At 35.7% G+C, this 16,236-nt stretch overlaps 2 protein-coding genes across 3 annotated transcripts; one reads left to right on the forward strand and one right to left on the reverse strand.

Annotated features, from left to right (window-relative positions):
- Positions 1 to 231: 231 nt before the first annotated feature.
- On the reverse strand, positions 232 to 8,134 carry slc19a3a (solute carrier family 19 member 3a). Its single transcript, XM_077207970.1, has 6 exons — positions 7,870 to 8,134; positions 6,248 to 6,872; positions 4,406 to 4,618; positions 2,531 to 2,723; positions 1,573 to 1,714; positions 232 to 473 (listed from the first exon to the last, which is right to left on the reverse strand). Exons 1-6 carry the CDS (start codon positions 8,014 to 8,016, stop codon positions 306 to 308), a joined length of 1,488 nt encoding a protein of 495 aa, XP_077064085.1. The 5' UTR covers positions 8,017 to 8,134; the 3' UTR covers positions 232 to 305.
- A 4,172-nt stretch (positions 8,135 to 12,306) lies between these two features.
- bloc1s3 (biogenesis of lysosomal organelles complex-1, subunit 3) lies at positions 12,307 to 13,788 on the forward strand. Of its 2 annotated transcripts, none has more exons than XM_077207907.1 (2): positions 12,307 to 12,525; positions 12,891 to 13,788. In XM_077207907.1, exons 1-2 carry the CDS (start codon positions 12,428 to 12,430, stop codon positions 13,492 to 13,494), a joined length of 702 nt encoding a protein of 233 aa, XP_077064022.1. In that variant the 5' UTR covers positions 12,307 to 12,427; the 3' UTR covers positions 13,495 to 13,788. The 2 variants fall into 2 exon arrangements, with proteins under 2 accessions (XP_077064022.1, XP_077064023.1); XM_077207908.1 differs by lacking the exon at positions 12,307 to 12,525 and adding an exon at positions 12,653 to 12,747.
- The last annotated feature ends 2,448 nt before the right edge of the window (positions 13,789 to 16,236 follow it).

Below are 16,236 nucleotides of genomic sequence, written 5' to 3' on the forward strand. Positions count from 1 at the left end.
AAGCAAGAATGTGGAATCCCTTTTTGACATCGCCTTTTTGTGCTTTTGGAGTTTCTGAGGCAAAAAAGATTGTTTTTTCCATTATGAGGAGTAATGAGACCTCCTGAACTCATGAGACTCTGAATCAAGACCACTTATGTTACAGAAATCTAAATTAATGTGTGTATATATATATAAATAAATATATATACAATATATATTAAAGTGAATTTTACCTAAAAAAAAAAAAAGTATATTTTTATGCTTTCCTTGTTTGTTCATAATTTATCAAGGGTGAAATCTCTTGTACTTCCTGTTTCTTGTGTTCAGAATTTCGTTCCAATGATGATTTGAGCATCATCTTCTGCCTTAAAAGTTTCTTCTGGATTCTCTCTCGGTGTTTCCATCTCATGTTTTCGGCACACTGTAATATACAAACCCCTCAAGAAGAAAACGATTGCAATAACAGAAAAATATCCCCCGTAGATGGTAAACTGTAAGATAAGTAACACAACAACAGTTTGAATGCAATCACGTTTTAGTTTTTCACATTCATTATACCGGGGTTACCAATTAATTCTGGGCATTCCTATCACACTGTGCATTCATAAACCCTGGGTTAATGTTCTTATTTGCATATCTGCGGTGTTAGGGTCATTGATTGGATGAATGCCGCACGCATCCCGTTTATGTAATTGTTACTTTATGTACATAAATACTCTAGCATTGCGCATCCCCATGTTACACATTGCCGACTGTACTCTTTCTTTCTGAATGGACTTTTCGAGGTCAAGAATGAAACCGTATCGTCTATACTCCATTTGACAGAGTTTGATGCTTTTCCTATCGGCTGTTTTCGTGACTGTCCAAAGCACATGAAGCGGGTGATTGGTTGTTTAAATTAGGGTACGTTGACACGAGAACGATTTACTGAAAACAGAAATGTTTTTCTTTTGCATTTTTCACATACAGACGACAATGTTGTAAAAAAAAAAAAAATCTTGCTCACACGGATCCACGAAAATGACTAAAAACACTGTATTCTGCTGCCAGGCCAGTAGGTGGCGATGCCACTTTTTAAAGGAACATAAGCACCTATAGACTGAACACATAATACACATGTGCATGACATCGTTTCCACAAATTCACGTTTTTGTGATTACACGGAGGCAATAACGGTATCGTTTTTAAAAACTTGCACAAAGTTGTCGTGTAAATGAATGGCTAAAACGTATAAAAAGTTTTCCGTTTTTAGTTGAAAATGGTGTCGCGTAAACGGACCCCTTCAACTTTACTTGACGCTTTTTTTTTTTTTTCGCAGCACTGACCTCCGTTTCGCGTGTGAGTGGCTCGTAACATCGCAACCTTTCACACTCCACATCATTTCAAGCAGTGCTGAGGGTTTCACAATCCTGGGTAAAAAGCAGTGCTAATCCCGCTTCTGAATTACAAATGTGGAACGTTCCTTTACCAGGGGTTAAGTGCAGTGTGAAAAGCCCTAGTGTTTTGTACACAATAGAAATGTAGCATCTGTGTCATGCTGTTGTTTACCCTATAAAATTATTTTGATTTACATGAACAGTGTAACCTCACCTGTGTGACAATATCCAGACCAAGCCCACTGCTATCCACCACCACAGAGGTGATGATTGTCTGGAGGACCAGAGCACAGAAGGTGTTGGCTCCGAACACAAGGGCGTAACGCTCCATGTTCAACCCCGCTGCTATCTGGAACCTATGAGACAGAGGACATGGAAATGATTGTGCATTCACTGGCTTAATGAAGAGTGGATTTTAGTGTAAATGTGTTCTCTTTTCTTCTTGCTGTTTCTGGGCCTGTAAAATTTAGTGCAATATTTCATTCAAATATCTAATCTGTCCTTGGGTGAAGTTGTGTTGTGCGAGTGCAATCTGTATACATCCTGTAATGAGAGACTGGGAAAATAATATATATTAATTAGGGAACCCTGTGATGAGTAACATTCTGAGTTTTTGAGTTGGTCAATGAAAACTATTAAATATTAGGGAATTTTTTTATTGTAATTTTCAGACCTGGGAAATTCTTGAAAGTTAAGACCCTATTTTAAATGTCTATACATTGCCCTTTATGAGTGCAAGATCTCTATAATTATTTGAAATGAATATTTTAAACACATCCGATTCCACCATTAACAGGCATTTTTCTGCCCTCTTAACCTTTGAAATATGTACTTTTTATGGCATCTAGCCTACTGTATATAAGGTATATAATGCCTTACATCATCATGTTTCAACTAAAATAAATGGATACGAAATTTGACTATCAGCATTACAGGTTCAAAATCTTTACCATTGCTCCAATTAAGGTGAAACGGCAAGTGGTCAGATAAGATAATGTACTCATTTCTGAACGTTTATCATATAATTATGCTTCAAGTTTGAAGCAGGAATAGATTATATTCAGCAAAATTTGGTTCATGATAACATTTAACTTACTAAGAAATAAACATCATCTGAGCTGGGTATGTGAGCAGGTGCTTATAAGAAGTCACATATTTTGCACAGGACTTACATGGCAATGGTGATGAGCAGCATGTACAGGCTCTTAAAGATAATGTAGCCACAGTAGCAGACCCAGATGTTGGCGCTGAAGACCATAGCGAAGAGAGCACCGGCCTCCAGAGCAGAGAGCGCTCCCAGAGCCATCTCACCCCAGCGAGACCAGTCTGCAGATGAAAACCCGATCCCGTACGCCGCCGCGGCCCCTGTGGTGCAGACAGTGATGATGGACAGTAAAGCACCTTGCCACGCGATCGGGAGTTTTGCAGATTTTGGTCGTGTTCAAGTTAGTCAGGTGAATTTGTCGCGCTGACCAACAGAAAACAGCTCGTTTTGAACTGTGAGCGGTGCTTTACAGCATATGTTATTTTGCCGAAAATGTGACCGCACAAGTTTTGTTTTTTTAAATATATATATTTATTTATTTTTTCATCGGAATGGTACGAATGTTGGTAAAGGTTTTGGCACTTGCTGTGTGAACACAGACAAAAAAAATCATGGACATGATTCGAACAGGTTAAAATGTCCTGAAAAAATAGTAGCGTTCAAAAATGACCGCATATGAAATTGATGTGAGACGAGTTTCACCTAGTGAACACTTTTGGTACTGCAATTAAATAAAATCTTTCTGAAAGCTAAGTTTTTAAGATATCAGGTACAAATTTTGAACACAACTTGTTTAGATTTTTGGCTTTGGTTTTCTCACAGTTTTAGAGTAAAACATGTTTTTGAAAATATATATTTCACATATATACATTTATCAGAACAATAAACGTAAAATTCTGTAACTTTTTTGACGTTCACTTTTTAAAACTTTCTTCACTTCAGCAATAATCTGCCAAGTCTCATCTTTGAAAAGAGATCAAAGTCTGTGCTCTAAAGCATTCACGATTTACGACAGTTTAAGTTGGACTTTTAATTTTCAGGTCTATGCTCAAAAAGTAAAAAATAATACATGGAAAAAAAGAAATAAAATGTGGTCATTTTTTTGACCGACACGCGAAGAGAATCAGAGGGTTAAAATTAAGAAAATTTTGACTTTAGAATTTTCATAAAAACTCCACTTGCAACTCTTCTCTTAACTGATGACGTGTTTACTGGCGGGACAACCAGTCACTCAGATGAGATCAGCAATAGACTGCAAGTGCAACAGTCAGTTGCAAGCCGTCAGCCCGCATTATTTCAACTTAGTTTTAAATTAAATGTGTTTAACAGAATTCGTGGTAAAAAAAAAAAAAAAAAACTACATTACCCATGATGCTGTACAGACAATTACACCAATCAGGGAGTCAAAACAAGAAAAACATACCAAAGAGCTCTTTAGCCCCGGCTACTACCATGAACACTGCGAATGACGTAGTAGATCCCCTACACTCTTAGAATATAAAAGTTTCAATATGCATATTTTGCAATAAACGTAATAATATATTTTTTTATATATAGGCTAGCCTATATAGCTATAATCAACATTTATAAATGCGTAATTTTATGTTTCTCCATCATTTTTAATTTGATTGTGCAGTTCTCAAAGCTTCATGGGATTGTAGTTCTTTCCCTCACTAAAGCTTTTAAGTACACAGTCTTGCACCTTTGTATTTTTGTCCAATTTTCAAATACTTTTTCCTTCAAATCAAAGTTTGTAGTGTTATGATTCACCTCATAGCTGGTTGGCTTGGAAATCCCTTTTTTAGAATTGAATGGAAAAAATACTTCCAGAACCAGCGAAACTAAAAAAGTGGGCGGGCGCTCACTCCCCTACATTTTTTCTTGTTTGAGAAGCAGTTTCACACAGATATACGTCACAATAGGGAAGAAAAATAAATCACAGTAAAGTTCAACTTTATCTAAGTTCATAACAAGTATAGGCCTAAGTGTCCCTTGTACTCACCAAAAAGGTTTGAGAGGGCCTCCACTCCTCCATTGTAGACCGTGAAGTTACTAGACGGCTCCACATGCTCCCACAGTGACTGGACGTAGTTCACCGTCTGGTTGTAACCGCAGGTAGACAGTGCCCACCACGCTGACCAGATAATCAGGGTACGGGAGGAGAAACACAGCAGGAAATCCCTCCACAACCGAAGCAGAACATCACCACAGCCACCTGGGATATTATCAGGACATTCAGAACTCCACTAAGATCATGTGGACTCATTTAACTCTTTAATATGTGTTTGTTTAGTTTAGTCATTTTATGGAATCAGCTTCCAATGCAAGACAGTTTATTGTCTTTTATAGAGATGTGCAGTTTGTAGTTCTTAAAATCAGCATGAAATAAAAATTCGCCATTTCTATTTTCTAAATGCATATTAATGATCTTATTGTGAAGGATTCATCCATGCATGTTTCGGCAGACAGACTTTGTGTTACAAAAAAATAAGTATACTTCAAGTTCAAGTTGATTTTATTAAGTCTACATAAGTAAAGTTCAAGTATATTTTAAGTATGTTTTATATAATAAGTAGTATACTTGTAAGTGTACTGTTTCAATACTACCTGGGACAAAATTGGCCCACTTTGTAGTGTATAAGTATAGTTTTAAAGTATACTTTAAGTGTAACAGTAGTAAACTTTGAATACTGCTTTACAACAACCTTTTTACGTTTGTTCTCTACTGATAGTTTAGTTGTTATATACTTGTGGCACAATTTTTAGTTTATGAAAGTACACTTTGAAGTATACTCACAATAAACTACTAGTTTAGTAGTTTTGTACTGCATCTATAAAACGATTGAGTACAATGTATGGCGAATATACTTAGATATTTCTGTCAGTATATAGTTGTGTAATTTTAAATATATTTCAGAGAAGTACATAAAAAGTACACTGGAAATCTCCTTTCTTATTTTTAGTTTTAAAAAAGTACAGTACAGTAATAGCATGAATTTAGGAACTGCAGGTTTTTTTGTTTGTTTTAGTTTTTTTAAAGTTTACGAAACTTAAACAAGTTGCTAATTAAGAAATATACAACTACCACAGAAAGTTAGATTTTAATAATCTATAGTATAATAATGATAATCTTCACAACTTTAATGAATTTTGAACCCTGAATTCAATTGTCGGAATTAAACAACTAAAGTTACACTAAAAAATTATATGATCAAAAAGTTATAACAACATATGTTTTTACACTACTTTAACAGTGTACTTTTTTAAGTCAGTTTAATGCAATTTAAGTTGAAATGACTTAAACATCCAAGTTGATAGTACTTAATTTAAGGCAGCAACTTTTTAAGGAACTATACCAGTCACATGGCTACAATAAGCTTCTGAAAACTCTTCATATCTTTATTTGAAATCTACAAGTGGAAAGTTTGAGTTAGAATTGTTTGCAAGAGTGCAAGTAACAGCAGACTATACTGAGTGGATGCGTTGTCACGTTCAGTGTGATGTTTAACCTCTGAAAACTCTGTAGTCCCATTTAGCCACTTGTTAGCAACTGCCTTTTTAAGTAAGACACATAAAAGCCTAATAAAATAAGCAGTGGGCTATTACTGATGTATTTTTATGTCGCAGGATAAAACATGAAAATATCTTGCACTTGTGTTCACCACAGACCTTATTTCAGGCATTTAACCAAAAAACCCATTGACTTTGAAACAACGGATCCGAAAGTGCAAAAATGCATCTTATTACTGGGTTTGATGACTGACAGCACTCTATTAGCTTCTACCCCAGTGACATATTATTAGCCATGTGATATTACCAATATGGCAGATTTTAGTAGTCCTACCTGTCTTGGAACTTTTGACACCACTATCACAATCATTGAAACCTTCCAGTATTTCCTGCTTCGGTTTGGACCCATCCACCTCTACGGCATCTTTTTGGTCATTGCTCTGAAGATCTAGATGTTTAACTGTCTCAACATGCCCTTCACCATCAGTCTCTCTAACTCTGCTCCTTTGGTGGAAGAACATGCTTGTCTTAGGCATTGGGAGAAGTATGGAGGTGATCAACGCAACGGCGGTGAGAACAAGTGTAAACACTAGAATGTAGCTGTAGGACATCAGTTCAAAAGAGACTAGGACCTGGCCTAATACTGAACCCACGGTGTAGCCCAGCAGCTGTGCGGTCCGGCAGTATGAGGTGGCTTTCAGGTAGTGCTTCAACTCCACCATGCTGTAGATGTACGTGAAGTAAGCAACGTCACACGACGTCACCACTCCATATGTAAACTGCACAGCCTGCATCTCTCGTACACCCTTACACCACAGTATCATTGCCGTTGTGGCAAACAGGACTAAACACTGGAAGACAACCACAGGTTTGTAGCGTAGCCAATCAGTGAGGAGGAAGACAGGAATCAGCACTGTCAGGTAAGAGTACGTCCACACTGGGAATATCTGATTGGTTACCTTGAGGAGGAAACAAGATTTATTGCACAAATCTTAATCAGTAATCAAATTGATTCCTGCAACAACAACAAAAAACACTTGTAGCCTATAATTAATTACTATAAATATAATACAAGACAAAATATAATGGAAATAATATAGAAATAATATTATTATACAAATAATGATATATACAATATAATAAAATAATTATAATTTTAAAATAAATAAATATATCACTCACAATTCTGTTACTATTTGAAATGTCATGTCAACTAGAATATTATTTCTATCCACTATTTTACAGCAGTATACAGAATTTAGAATTTTATTGCACAAATCTATCTCGGTAACTATATCAGAATCACAATAATTGATTCATGCAAACAAATGCATGTATCCTATAATTAATTAATATATTTACTAAAGAACAAGAAAAATATAAATAATATTATATAAATAATTAATAATAAAATGTACAATATATTGGTAAAAAAAAAAATCTCATTTTAAATATTATTTCTATCCACTGCACATTTTATAACAGTATATACTTTTTATCGTACAAATCTAACAGTAACTATATCAGAATCACAATAATTGACAATAAAAGGTTATGCTTTCTCTGTAATCCAAGTTTAACCCAAAAATAAAATTTCTGTCATTTCCTCATTCTAAATCTGTGACTCTCCTTCTTCTGTGGAACATGAAAGAAGATATTTTTAATGTTTTTTTAACTATTTTTGTCCTTACAATTAAAATCAGTGGAATTCAAAACATCCATTGACTTTCATTGTATGGACAAAAAACCCTTATTAGACATTTTTAAAATATCCTCATTTGTGTTGCGCAGAGGCAAGAAAGTCCTACTGCCTACAGGTTTGGAACGACGAGAGTGAATAAATTATGACAGAATTTGAATTTTTGCAGTGCACTATCCCTTTAACGACATGAGTCATGCAGTTAGATTTTGAAATCCAAAAACATTAAGTTAATAATTAAACTTTGGTTTTTGTACCTGCTCAATGGTTAGGTTCTTGTCTGGTCCAGTTAGGAATGGAATGAGAAATGGTTCTAAAGGCTTTACTGTGCTGAAGAACCCATAGATGCATAACAGAGAAGTGGGATACTTCCAGTCCCTCATCCACCTCTTCAGAGTGTCCATATTCCGAATCTGTAGGTTATTATAAAACGAGCACTTAATTTTACTTTTGTTGCATGCACTGTTTACCTTTGCCGGTGTGTGAGATCTGTTTTCATGGAAATACTGTTCTTCTCTTAAGATAGCTACTCAGCACACTGAGTGTGAGACTCATGCGTGTGTGTCTGTATACGCTGTAAATGAGCAACCAGTGAGCAAAGTTCTGCTTAGATTATTATGATTATTATGATAACATCTTAATTCTGAGCATTGTTATTCACCAGATAATGAAACATGCAATAGCCAAACAAACCCTCCATATTTTGAAGGGGTGGTTGATTACGATTTCACTTTTCTAACTTTAGTTAGTGTGTAATGTTGCTGTTTTAGCATAAACAACATCTACAAGAAAAGGGAATTATTTTCTTTGAAAGAAATTAGTTTTTAAGGACTACTAGTATGGAAGTAAAATAATGCCAAATGTTTTTGAATTGCACTACTTGAAAAAATATGCATTGCATTAACCATGCTTGCATTTTAATGCATTGTATTTTTAGGACTTGCATTTTTATTCGCTCAAATTTGACATGGTTGAATATTTAAGCTGTGAATATTTCAATTCAAAACATTTCAAAACACATTTTCATTATTAAAAAATCAATAATCCATATTCACCTTTCATATTTCACTTCCAAAATATTCAAACTTTTTAAAAATACAACCTGTAATATTCAACAGGCAATTTTCGGTCCATTTTATTTCGCTTTACAAATTCAGTGGTTCAGATTCGACAGTAAATTCAACATTGACATCCAGGAACTGCAGGAAAAGCAGTAGATTACCGATCTTAATCTCCATCTGCTGTTAGTCGATCTCACCAGCAGGGGGTGCAAAGCGTGTGTTGTTGACGAAGACCGAACAACAGTTAGAGCAAGCCATTCATTCATAAACCAAGGGGGTCGCTGTGTCCATTTCTTTTACTGTCTATGATAAAAAAAACTAATTTATAGAAATATAAGTGTATTTGTTAACTTTATATCGCGGCGATGTGCTTCAGTACAAGGGTTTCCCTCAATACTTCAGGATTGCTGGAATATAAAGTGCTTAACGTAGCTTAATGGACTAATACAGTGATATAAAAAACTCGCAACTTATTGAGAAGGCTGCAGGCTACTATATTGCTAGAGGCAAGCAGATGGACTCAGAATATGAACTTAAAGCGCAAAGTTTCACGCAGCGTTTCCCTGTGATATAAGTTACTCAGTGTATGCATAGTGGGTGCGACAGGTGTTTGTGTGTGTGTGTGTGTGTGTGTGTATCTGTTGCTAATACAATGTTAAATCATAAATCAGACGTAGGCTATGTACAATAACATTACGATGTCCAGCAATCGATTTAAATAGTACGCCACATTGGGTTTCATCTGTCGTGTTTCATGAGATCTAATATGTTGTTAGTGCCGAGAATTTTGATTTATGCATGTACCGTACTAAGTGGCAGAACTTTTCCCATGCGTGTCAGAGGTTCTTGGTTCTAATCCGCAATCGTATAGTTTTTTTTCCTCATCAAAACCGAATATATTTATCAGTAGTTGTATATCAAGCAGGGACACGTTTGTGTGCAGTTTGTTTTGTGATTTCACTAGCCTGGCAAGCCAGACCTATTATGATGTTAGGTCTGGGAACTCACAATTGGCATACCTCGGCGGGATAAACAGTTGTCTTTCAAATTCCCTCTGCACGCAATAGGACAGCGCTACAACCAACCAGAGCAACGAACGGGAGTCCCATGCGTTTTTCCACCAGCGGAGCTAGTTGATTTATTAAACTTTTGCCGTATCCGGTCGTCAAAACTCCGAACACATCTTCCTTTTTTAAGAATGACTTAAGTGACGTTCTCTTATCTACAAGTCATCCAGAGTCGCGGCCAAAGCCGAGTCGAAAGACCGCTGTTCGCCAGCAGCATCTTCTTTGTTTTCAAGTAGCAGGGAAATCACGCGGAACTATGCGCGTAACCGTCACAACTCTGCCGTCATTATGTTAAGCCCGCCCACCAACTCTATACACGATGTGATTGGCCTGCCCGGAGTTTAGTTTTTCCAGCTCAAAAGTCTATGGAGTGTTGCTAGACCACCCTTTCTGCAAAATAATTTTCCTGCCCCTAGGGTGGGTCTAGATTTCTAGGCTATGATTTCACCGGAACGAATAGAGAAGAGAGTCTCAGCAACCGACTGTGCGCAAGCCACAAGAGACTGTATCCGCGGCGCCACTGATCGCAGTGGCAACGAGCACTTGATTTCATAAACAACACATTTCAGCGTTAGATCGCCTCTTATTTAACAAACGAATGAAACGAATGCTCTGCTAGTTAACTGGGGATGTTTTTATTTAGGCTATTTGTATGTACATCTGTGCTGCGAGAAGTGGTTTCAAAAGTGGTGGGGACAATATCGGCCTTGGCAAAAATTGGTGGGGACATGTCCCAGGCGCAAATTACGCCTATGGATATCCTCGCATAAAGTTGGCTTGACATTGGACATTCGCGCGTAGGGACCGTCTCTAAAGGTACATAAGACATTACACACGTTTCTAACTTCAATAGCAAACTTCAATTCATTTGAATAGCTACATATCAAAAATATAAAAGGTGTGCATCATGCCTGACACCTACCACTTTTCTGTAAGTCATTATCTCCCAATGCCATTGAAGTTAGAAACGTGTGTACCAATGTATATGTAACTTTAGAGATGGCCCCTAAATTTGCGAATGTCCAATGTCAAGCCAACTTTATGCCAGTATATCACTGGGAAACGCGTAGTGTGAAACTTTGCGCATTAAGTTCATATTCTGAGTCCATCTACTTGCCTATATCCATATAGTAGCCTACAACCTTCTCAACAAGGTGCGAGTTTGGTCTTTTATATCACTGTATTAGTTAAGCTACGTTACGCATTTTATATGCCCAGCAATCCTGGAGTATTAAGGGAAACCTGCAGCACATCGACGCGATATAAAGTTAAGGCAACTAAACAACATAGAGAAATAAGTCTACCTCAAATGTAAGTTAGGCCTATTTGATCTGTACATCAGCATCGGGGGAATAACATTATAATCTCGTTCACGGTAGAGAAAGATGCATTTAGGTTACACAGGGACCACGAAGACAATGAATTAAACATAAAACAGCCCTCATAATAATCACAAATACACTTACATTTCTATAAATGTGTTTTTATGAATGAATGGCTTGCTCTAATTGTTGTTCGGTCTTCGTCAACAACACACGCTTTGCACCTCCTGCTGGTGAGATCGACTAACAGCAGATGGAGATTATGATCGGTAATCTACTGCTTTTCCTGCAGTTCCTGGATGTCAATGTTGAATTTACTGTCGAATTTGAACCACTGAATTTGTGGAAGCGAATTTGTAAAGCGAAATAAAATGGACCATACATTACCTGTTGAATATTATAGGTTGTATTTTTAAACAGTTTAATATTTTGGAAATTAAATATGAAAGGTGAATATGGATTATTGAAATTTGAATAATGAAAATGTGTTTGAAATGTTTTGAATTGAAATATTCACAGCTTAAATATTCAACCATGTCGAATTTGAGCGAATAAAAAATGCAAGTCCTAAAAATACAATGCATTAAAATGCAAGTATGGTTAATGCAATGCATATTTTTTTTCAAGTTGTGCAATTCAACAGGCTTTTTGTTTCAAAAACATTTGGCATTATTTTACTTCCATATACAACAAACAGCTGGTAGGGATTACACAACATTCCTCCCTAAAATTTACATAAACCCGCCCCCGGGAACGCGATTTATAGATTATTATGACAGAATAGGCTAATCAATGACTAGAAGATAGCTACACAAGCTACATAAATTCATCAACTAACCATTCAGAAATTTCCTGTTGCATTCTACATGTTGTCACTTCTTTTTGAGTCTCTCCATCATTGTCTGACTCTGGTTTGACCATAAAAGGCTAAAAGTTGTCTTTAGTGCATGTGTGAGGGCAAGCTGTTGAAGCTCAGCCCTATGTGCCGGGAGTTACAGCTCATTTGCATTTAAAGGGACAGACACAAAAACGGTGCGGTTTTTGCTTACCCTCAAAAAGTTTTTTTTGTTTGTTTGTTTTTGTTTTTTTATTTGTTCACACACATTGTTTATTTCCTTAATTAATTTGTGTTTGTTTAGAATTCCTTGCTTTGACTAATTTAACCAGCACAACCAGCATTCACTCATGACTTTACTCACAAACTTCTGATTCTTTAGGCTTATACTTTGAATTCGCTTAATTTAATTTTATTTTATTTTACTTTACTTAATTTTACTTTATTTAATTTAATTTTTTATTTTATTCTATTATTTTCACATATTTCTCGGGACCTTTATTTTGAATTCGTACACACTTCTGATTCTGATGGACTTTTATTTTAAAATTCTTCCTGCTTCCTGCTTCATTTTGGTTTCTCGTGACAAATCCTATGACATTTGGATTGTGGATACAAACACCAGCAGGTTAGAAAAAGACACATTTGGTTTTAATCGCTTTTACAGTACAATTACTGTGCATAATTAATATTAAAACATACGCGTTAAACAATAATAATTTAACTAAAAGTAATTTACAGCAAAACGTAAATGCGTATTGTATTAGCTAATAGCCTAAATACCATTTAAGGACATTTGTCATGGAAGTGCTATGATGTTCCTTTAAGTACTTTAGAATACAGTGTAAATGTATGTAGTATATGAAAATGGTAATCTTGTAATGTCGTGCTATACATTAAAAATACCATGGTATTTAAATGTATACTGACACCATAACTATACCATGGTAAAGCTTTCTGAGTAATCAACTGATTTAAACATGTATCTTCCAGGTGTGCAATCATGGCAAGCAACAAATTCCAAATCGTGGTACAGGGAGAAGCATCAGAAACTGATTCGGATGATGAAGTGTACATCACCTCTGCCCCTCCTGTCCATGCATCATCATCATCATCATCAGGAATGAAGGTGGCAGGAGAAGCGTCCGAGACCGACAGCGAGGATGAGGAGGAGAGAGTGCGCAGACTGGCCTCTGAAAGCCAACAGCAGATTCTCCGCAAAGATCTGCCTCCTCTCATCGTGATCAGAAACACACCTGCGACAGTGTTCGGACAGGAGGACAGATCATCGCCTGTGTCCAGACCTGACTCGGGTCGCTTTAACTCATTACTTCAGCAGAAACTGCTGGAGAGCAATGCGCGACTGTGCACTGACATCAATCAAAGCCTGAAACAGGTGTACCAGAACGCTGCCAGGGACATAAAACAGGCCACCACTCATCTCAACAACTCTCAGACAGGCATCATCAACGCGTCCCACAGCATTAGACTCATTCTAGAGGACCTTAAGTCAGTGTCTGAGAAGATTGACATCATTACGAGCTGTCATCTGCTGCCGGACATCACCATGCCAAACCCTGTATCTGGACAATCGTAATCAAATGCTTGAGAGTAAGTTGAGACAGCTGTAAGTGACACATGGGGCTGTTGTTGGCCTGTTGAAGGTCCAATAAAAGCCACAACTTGGATACATTTGAATCATTTTTTTGGATGCTACATGAAGTGTGGAATCTGTCAGTAGCCCTAGTCATTGACCAACATGGCCATGATTATCAGTGATCAGTAATAACATGGAAATTTGTCTTGACTGATTTGCTGAATGCACTGAGAAAATAAATATATAAGAATATATATAAAATAAAAAAGTAAATAACAAAAAGGTTAACTTGTCTGTTGTGTAAACTAAATTTCTATTCCTTTTTTAGGTTGAAATATGTGTTTGATTTAGGGAATATAACTAGTCAGCATTTCTTTTAATTTATCTTTTAGTTCATGTAAAAAAATATAATTTAAATATAATTTAAATAAAATAAAAATAAAATATAATTATTATTGAAATAATAAATAATGCAGGTCATAAATAAACTGTGTAGAAATATAATAAATAAATGTTTAAAGGAAAGTATATATTGAGGGGTTATACTGTATATACTTTTTTGCAGGTCACTTACAATTTCCTGCAGTTCATGTAATAAATAATATTTAAATTATATTATTATTATTACTAAATAATATAATATTAAATATTTCAGGTAATAATAAACTGCATATAATAATAAACTGCATATAATAATAAACTGCATATATATATATATATATACTTATACGACGGCAACTTATAAGGTCCAAAAATCCAAATCGGGCAGCGCAAAAGGTTGATTTTCCAAACTGTAAATCATGCCCAGATTACAAAACCAAAGGGGATTTTGGGAGGACACATTAATATGAGTATTTTACCAAAAATAGATCAAATTAATAGACTGTTCACTGACTCTAACCTGGATTACTTGTGTGTGACTGAAAGTTGGCTAAATCCATCCACTCCTACAGACCTAATCGACATACCTGGCTTCAAGTGTTAAAGGAGAGATAGGGACCAGGGAAGGGGTGGGGGTGTGCTAGTATACATCAAAGAAACATTGAAGTGTGAGAAAGTTAACTTTGTTATGAAACTGGAATGCCTGGGGCTAAATGTAATTTTGTCTCCAACAATGAAATTTAAATTAATTGTCATTTATAATCCACCTTCACATGGAGCAAATGTCGATGATGATTTCAAGAGTCTTTTATTGAATATTGACAATTGTACTGAATGTATAATTATGGGTGATTTCAATATAAATTGGCAGGAGAAAAACAACATAGAACAAAGCTGAAATCTTTGATGGATAAGTTCAAATATAAGCAAATAATAAACAAACCTACTAGAATTATAGACATAGACAGACATAGCGCAACATTGATTGATTTGATTTTTGTAAATAGACCAGAAAGAATAACTAAAACTTATAACCTAATCACAGGGCTTACCGATCATAACATGACATTAGTTGTCAGAAAGTTAACTAAAAAGCGTTTCATTAATCATAATAAAGCAGAGAACAAAACGGAAACAACAGGAATTCCTAAAGCAAAAATAAATTCCTTTGAAAATGAGTTAAACCAAATTAATTGGAATAGTATTACTGCAGAGACTGATTTAAACTTGAGTGCATCTAAATTCGTCACTAAACTAAATTGTGTAATAAGTATACAAAAACCTGGATAAGAAAACCAAGAAATTATCTTCCGTGGTGTAACGACGACATTTGATTAATGGCTGACCTTTGGTTAAAATCGTGACCTTGCACTTTGAAAAGTCTTTAAAAACTAGAAATAATATTGACCATCGAATTTTCACTGGTCTCAGGAATAAAGTTATAAGTAAGCTGCGCAAAGCAAAAACAAAATATTTCATAAAAATGATAGAAGAAGCAAATGGAAGTAGCTCCAAATTATGGCAACATATAAACAAATTAACAAATTCTAATAGGAAAAACCATCAAATGACAGATTGCCTTAAAATTGATGATAATTACGTTTATGACAACCAGTCAATTGCTAACAAGTTCAACAAATTTTTTGTTGAATCAGTTTACTAGCTAAACCTTACAAGGGCAAATTAACTTTTGAGAACAAAGTTCAGCTTAGCAGTACAGATTCTTTAAAAATCAGAGAAGTTTCAGGTGACAAAGTAAGGAAAATTATTGTAATATGAAAAATTCTACATCAAGAGACATACATAATCTTAATGTAGCTCTAATTAAAAAACATCTAAGTAGTTTACTCAATCTCATTACTAACCTTATGAACTTGTCAATAGAAAACTAACAGTCCCACAGAGCTGGAAGATTGCTGTAATTACTCCAATTTATAAGTCAGGCGATAAAGACCAAGCCTGCAACTACAGCCCTATTTCCATTCTTCCTGTCGATTCCAAAGTGCTGGAAAAATTGTGGCGGAGCAATTAATAGAACATCTAGAAAATAACCAATTGTTGCATCCCCGGCAGTTTGGGTTCAGTCAAAAACACCACAGAAACCGCCAACTGCTTCTTGTTGGAACAAATCAAAGGTTCACTGGACAAAGGGAATGTCGTAGGTGCTGTATTTTTAGATCTGAAGAAGGCCTTCGACACTGTGGACCATTGTATCTTATTGCTGAAATTACAGCAATTTCAATTCTCAAATGCAGCTCTGTTATGGTTTAAGTCCTACCTGGAGGGTAGAGAACAATGTGTGAAAGTAGGAACTGTTAAATCCAACCTGAGTCCAAATGACTTAGGAGTGCCCCAAGGGTC

This window comes from Siphateles boraxobius, unplaced genomic scaffold, assembly GCF_051911475.1.
Source record: "Siphateles boraxobius isolate OS27281-9 unplaced genomic scaffold, OSU_SipBor_1 6, whole genome shotgun sequence".
Taxonomy (NCBI): Eukaryota; Metazoa; Chordata; class Actinopteri; order Cypriniformes; family Leuciscidae; genus Siphateles; species Siphateles boraxobius.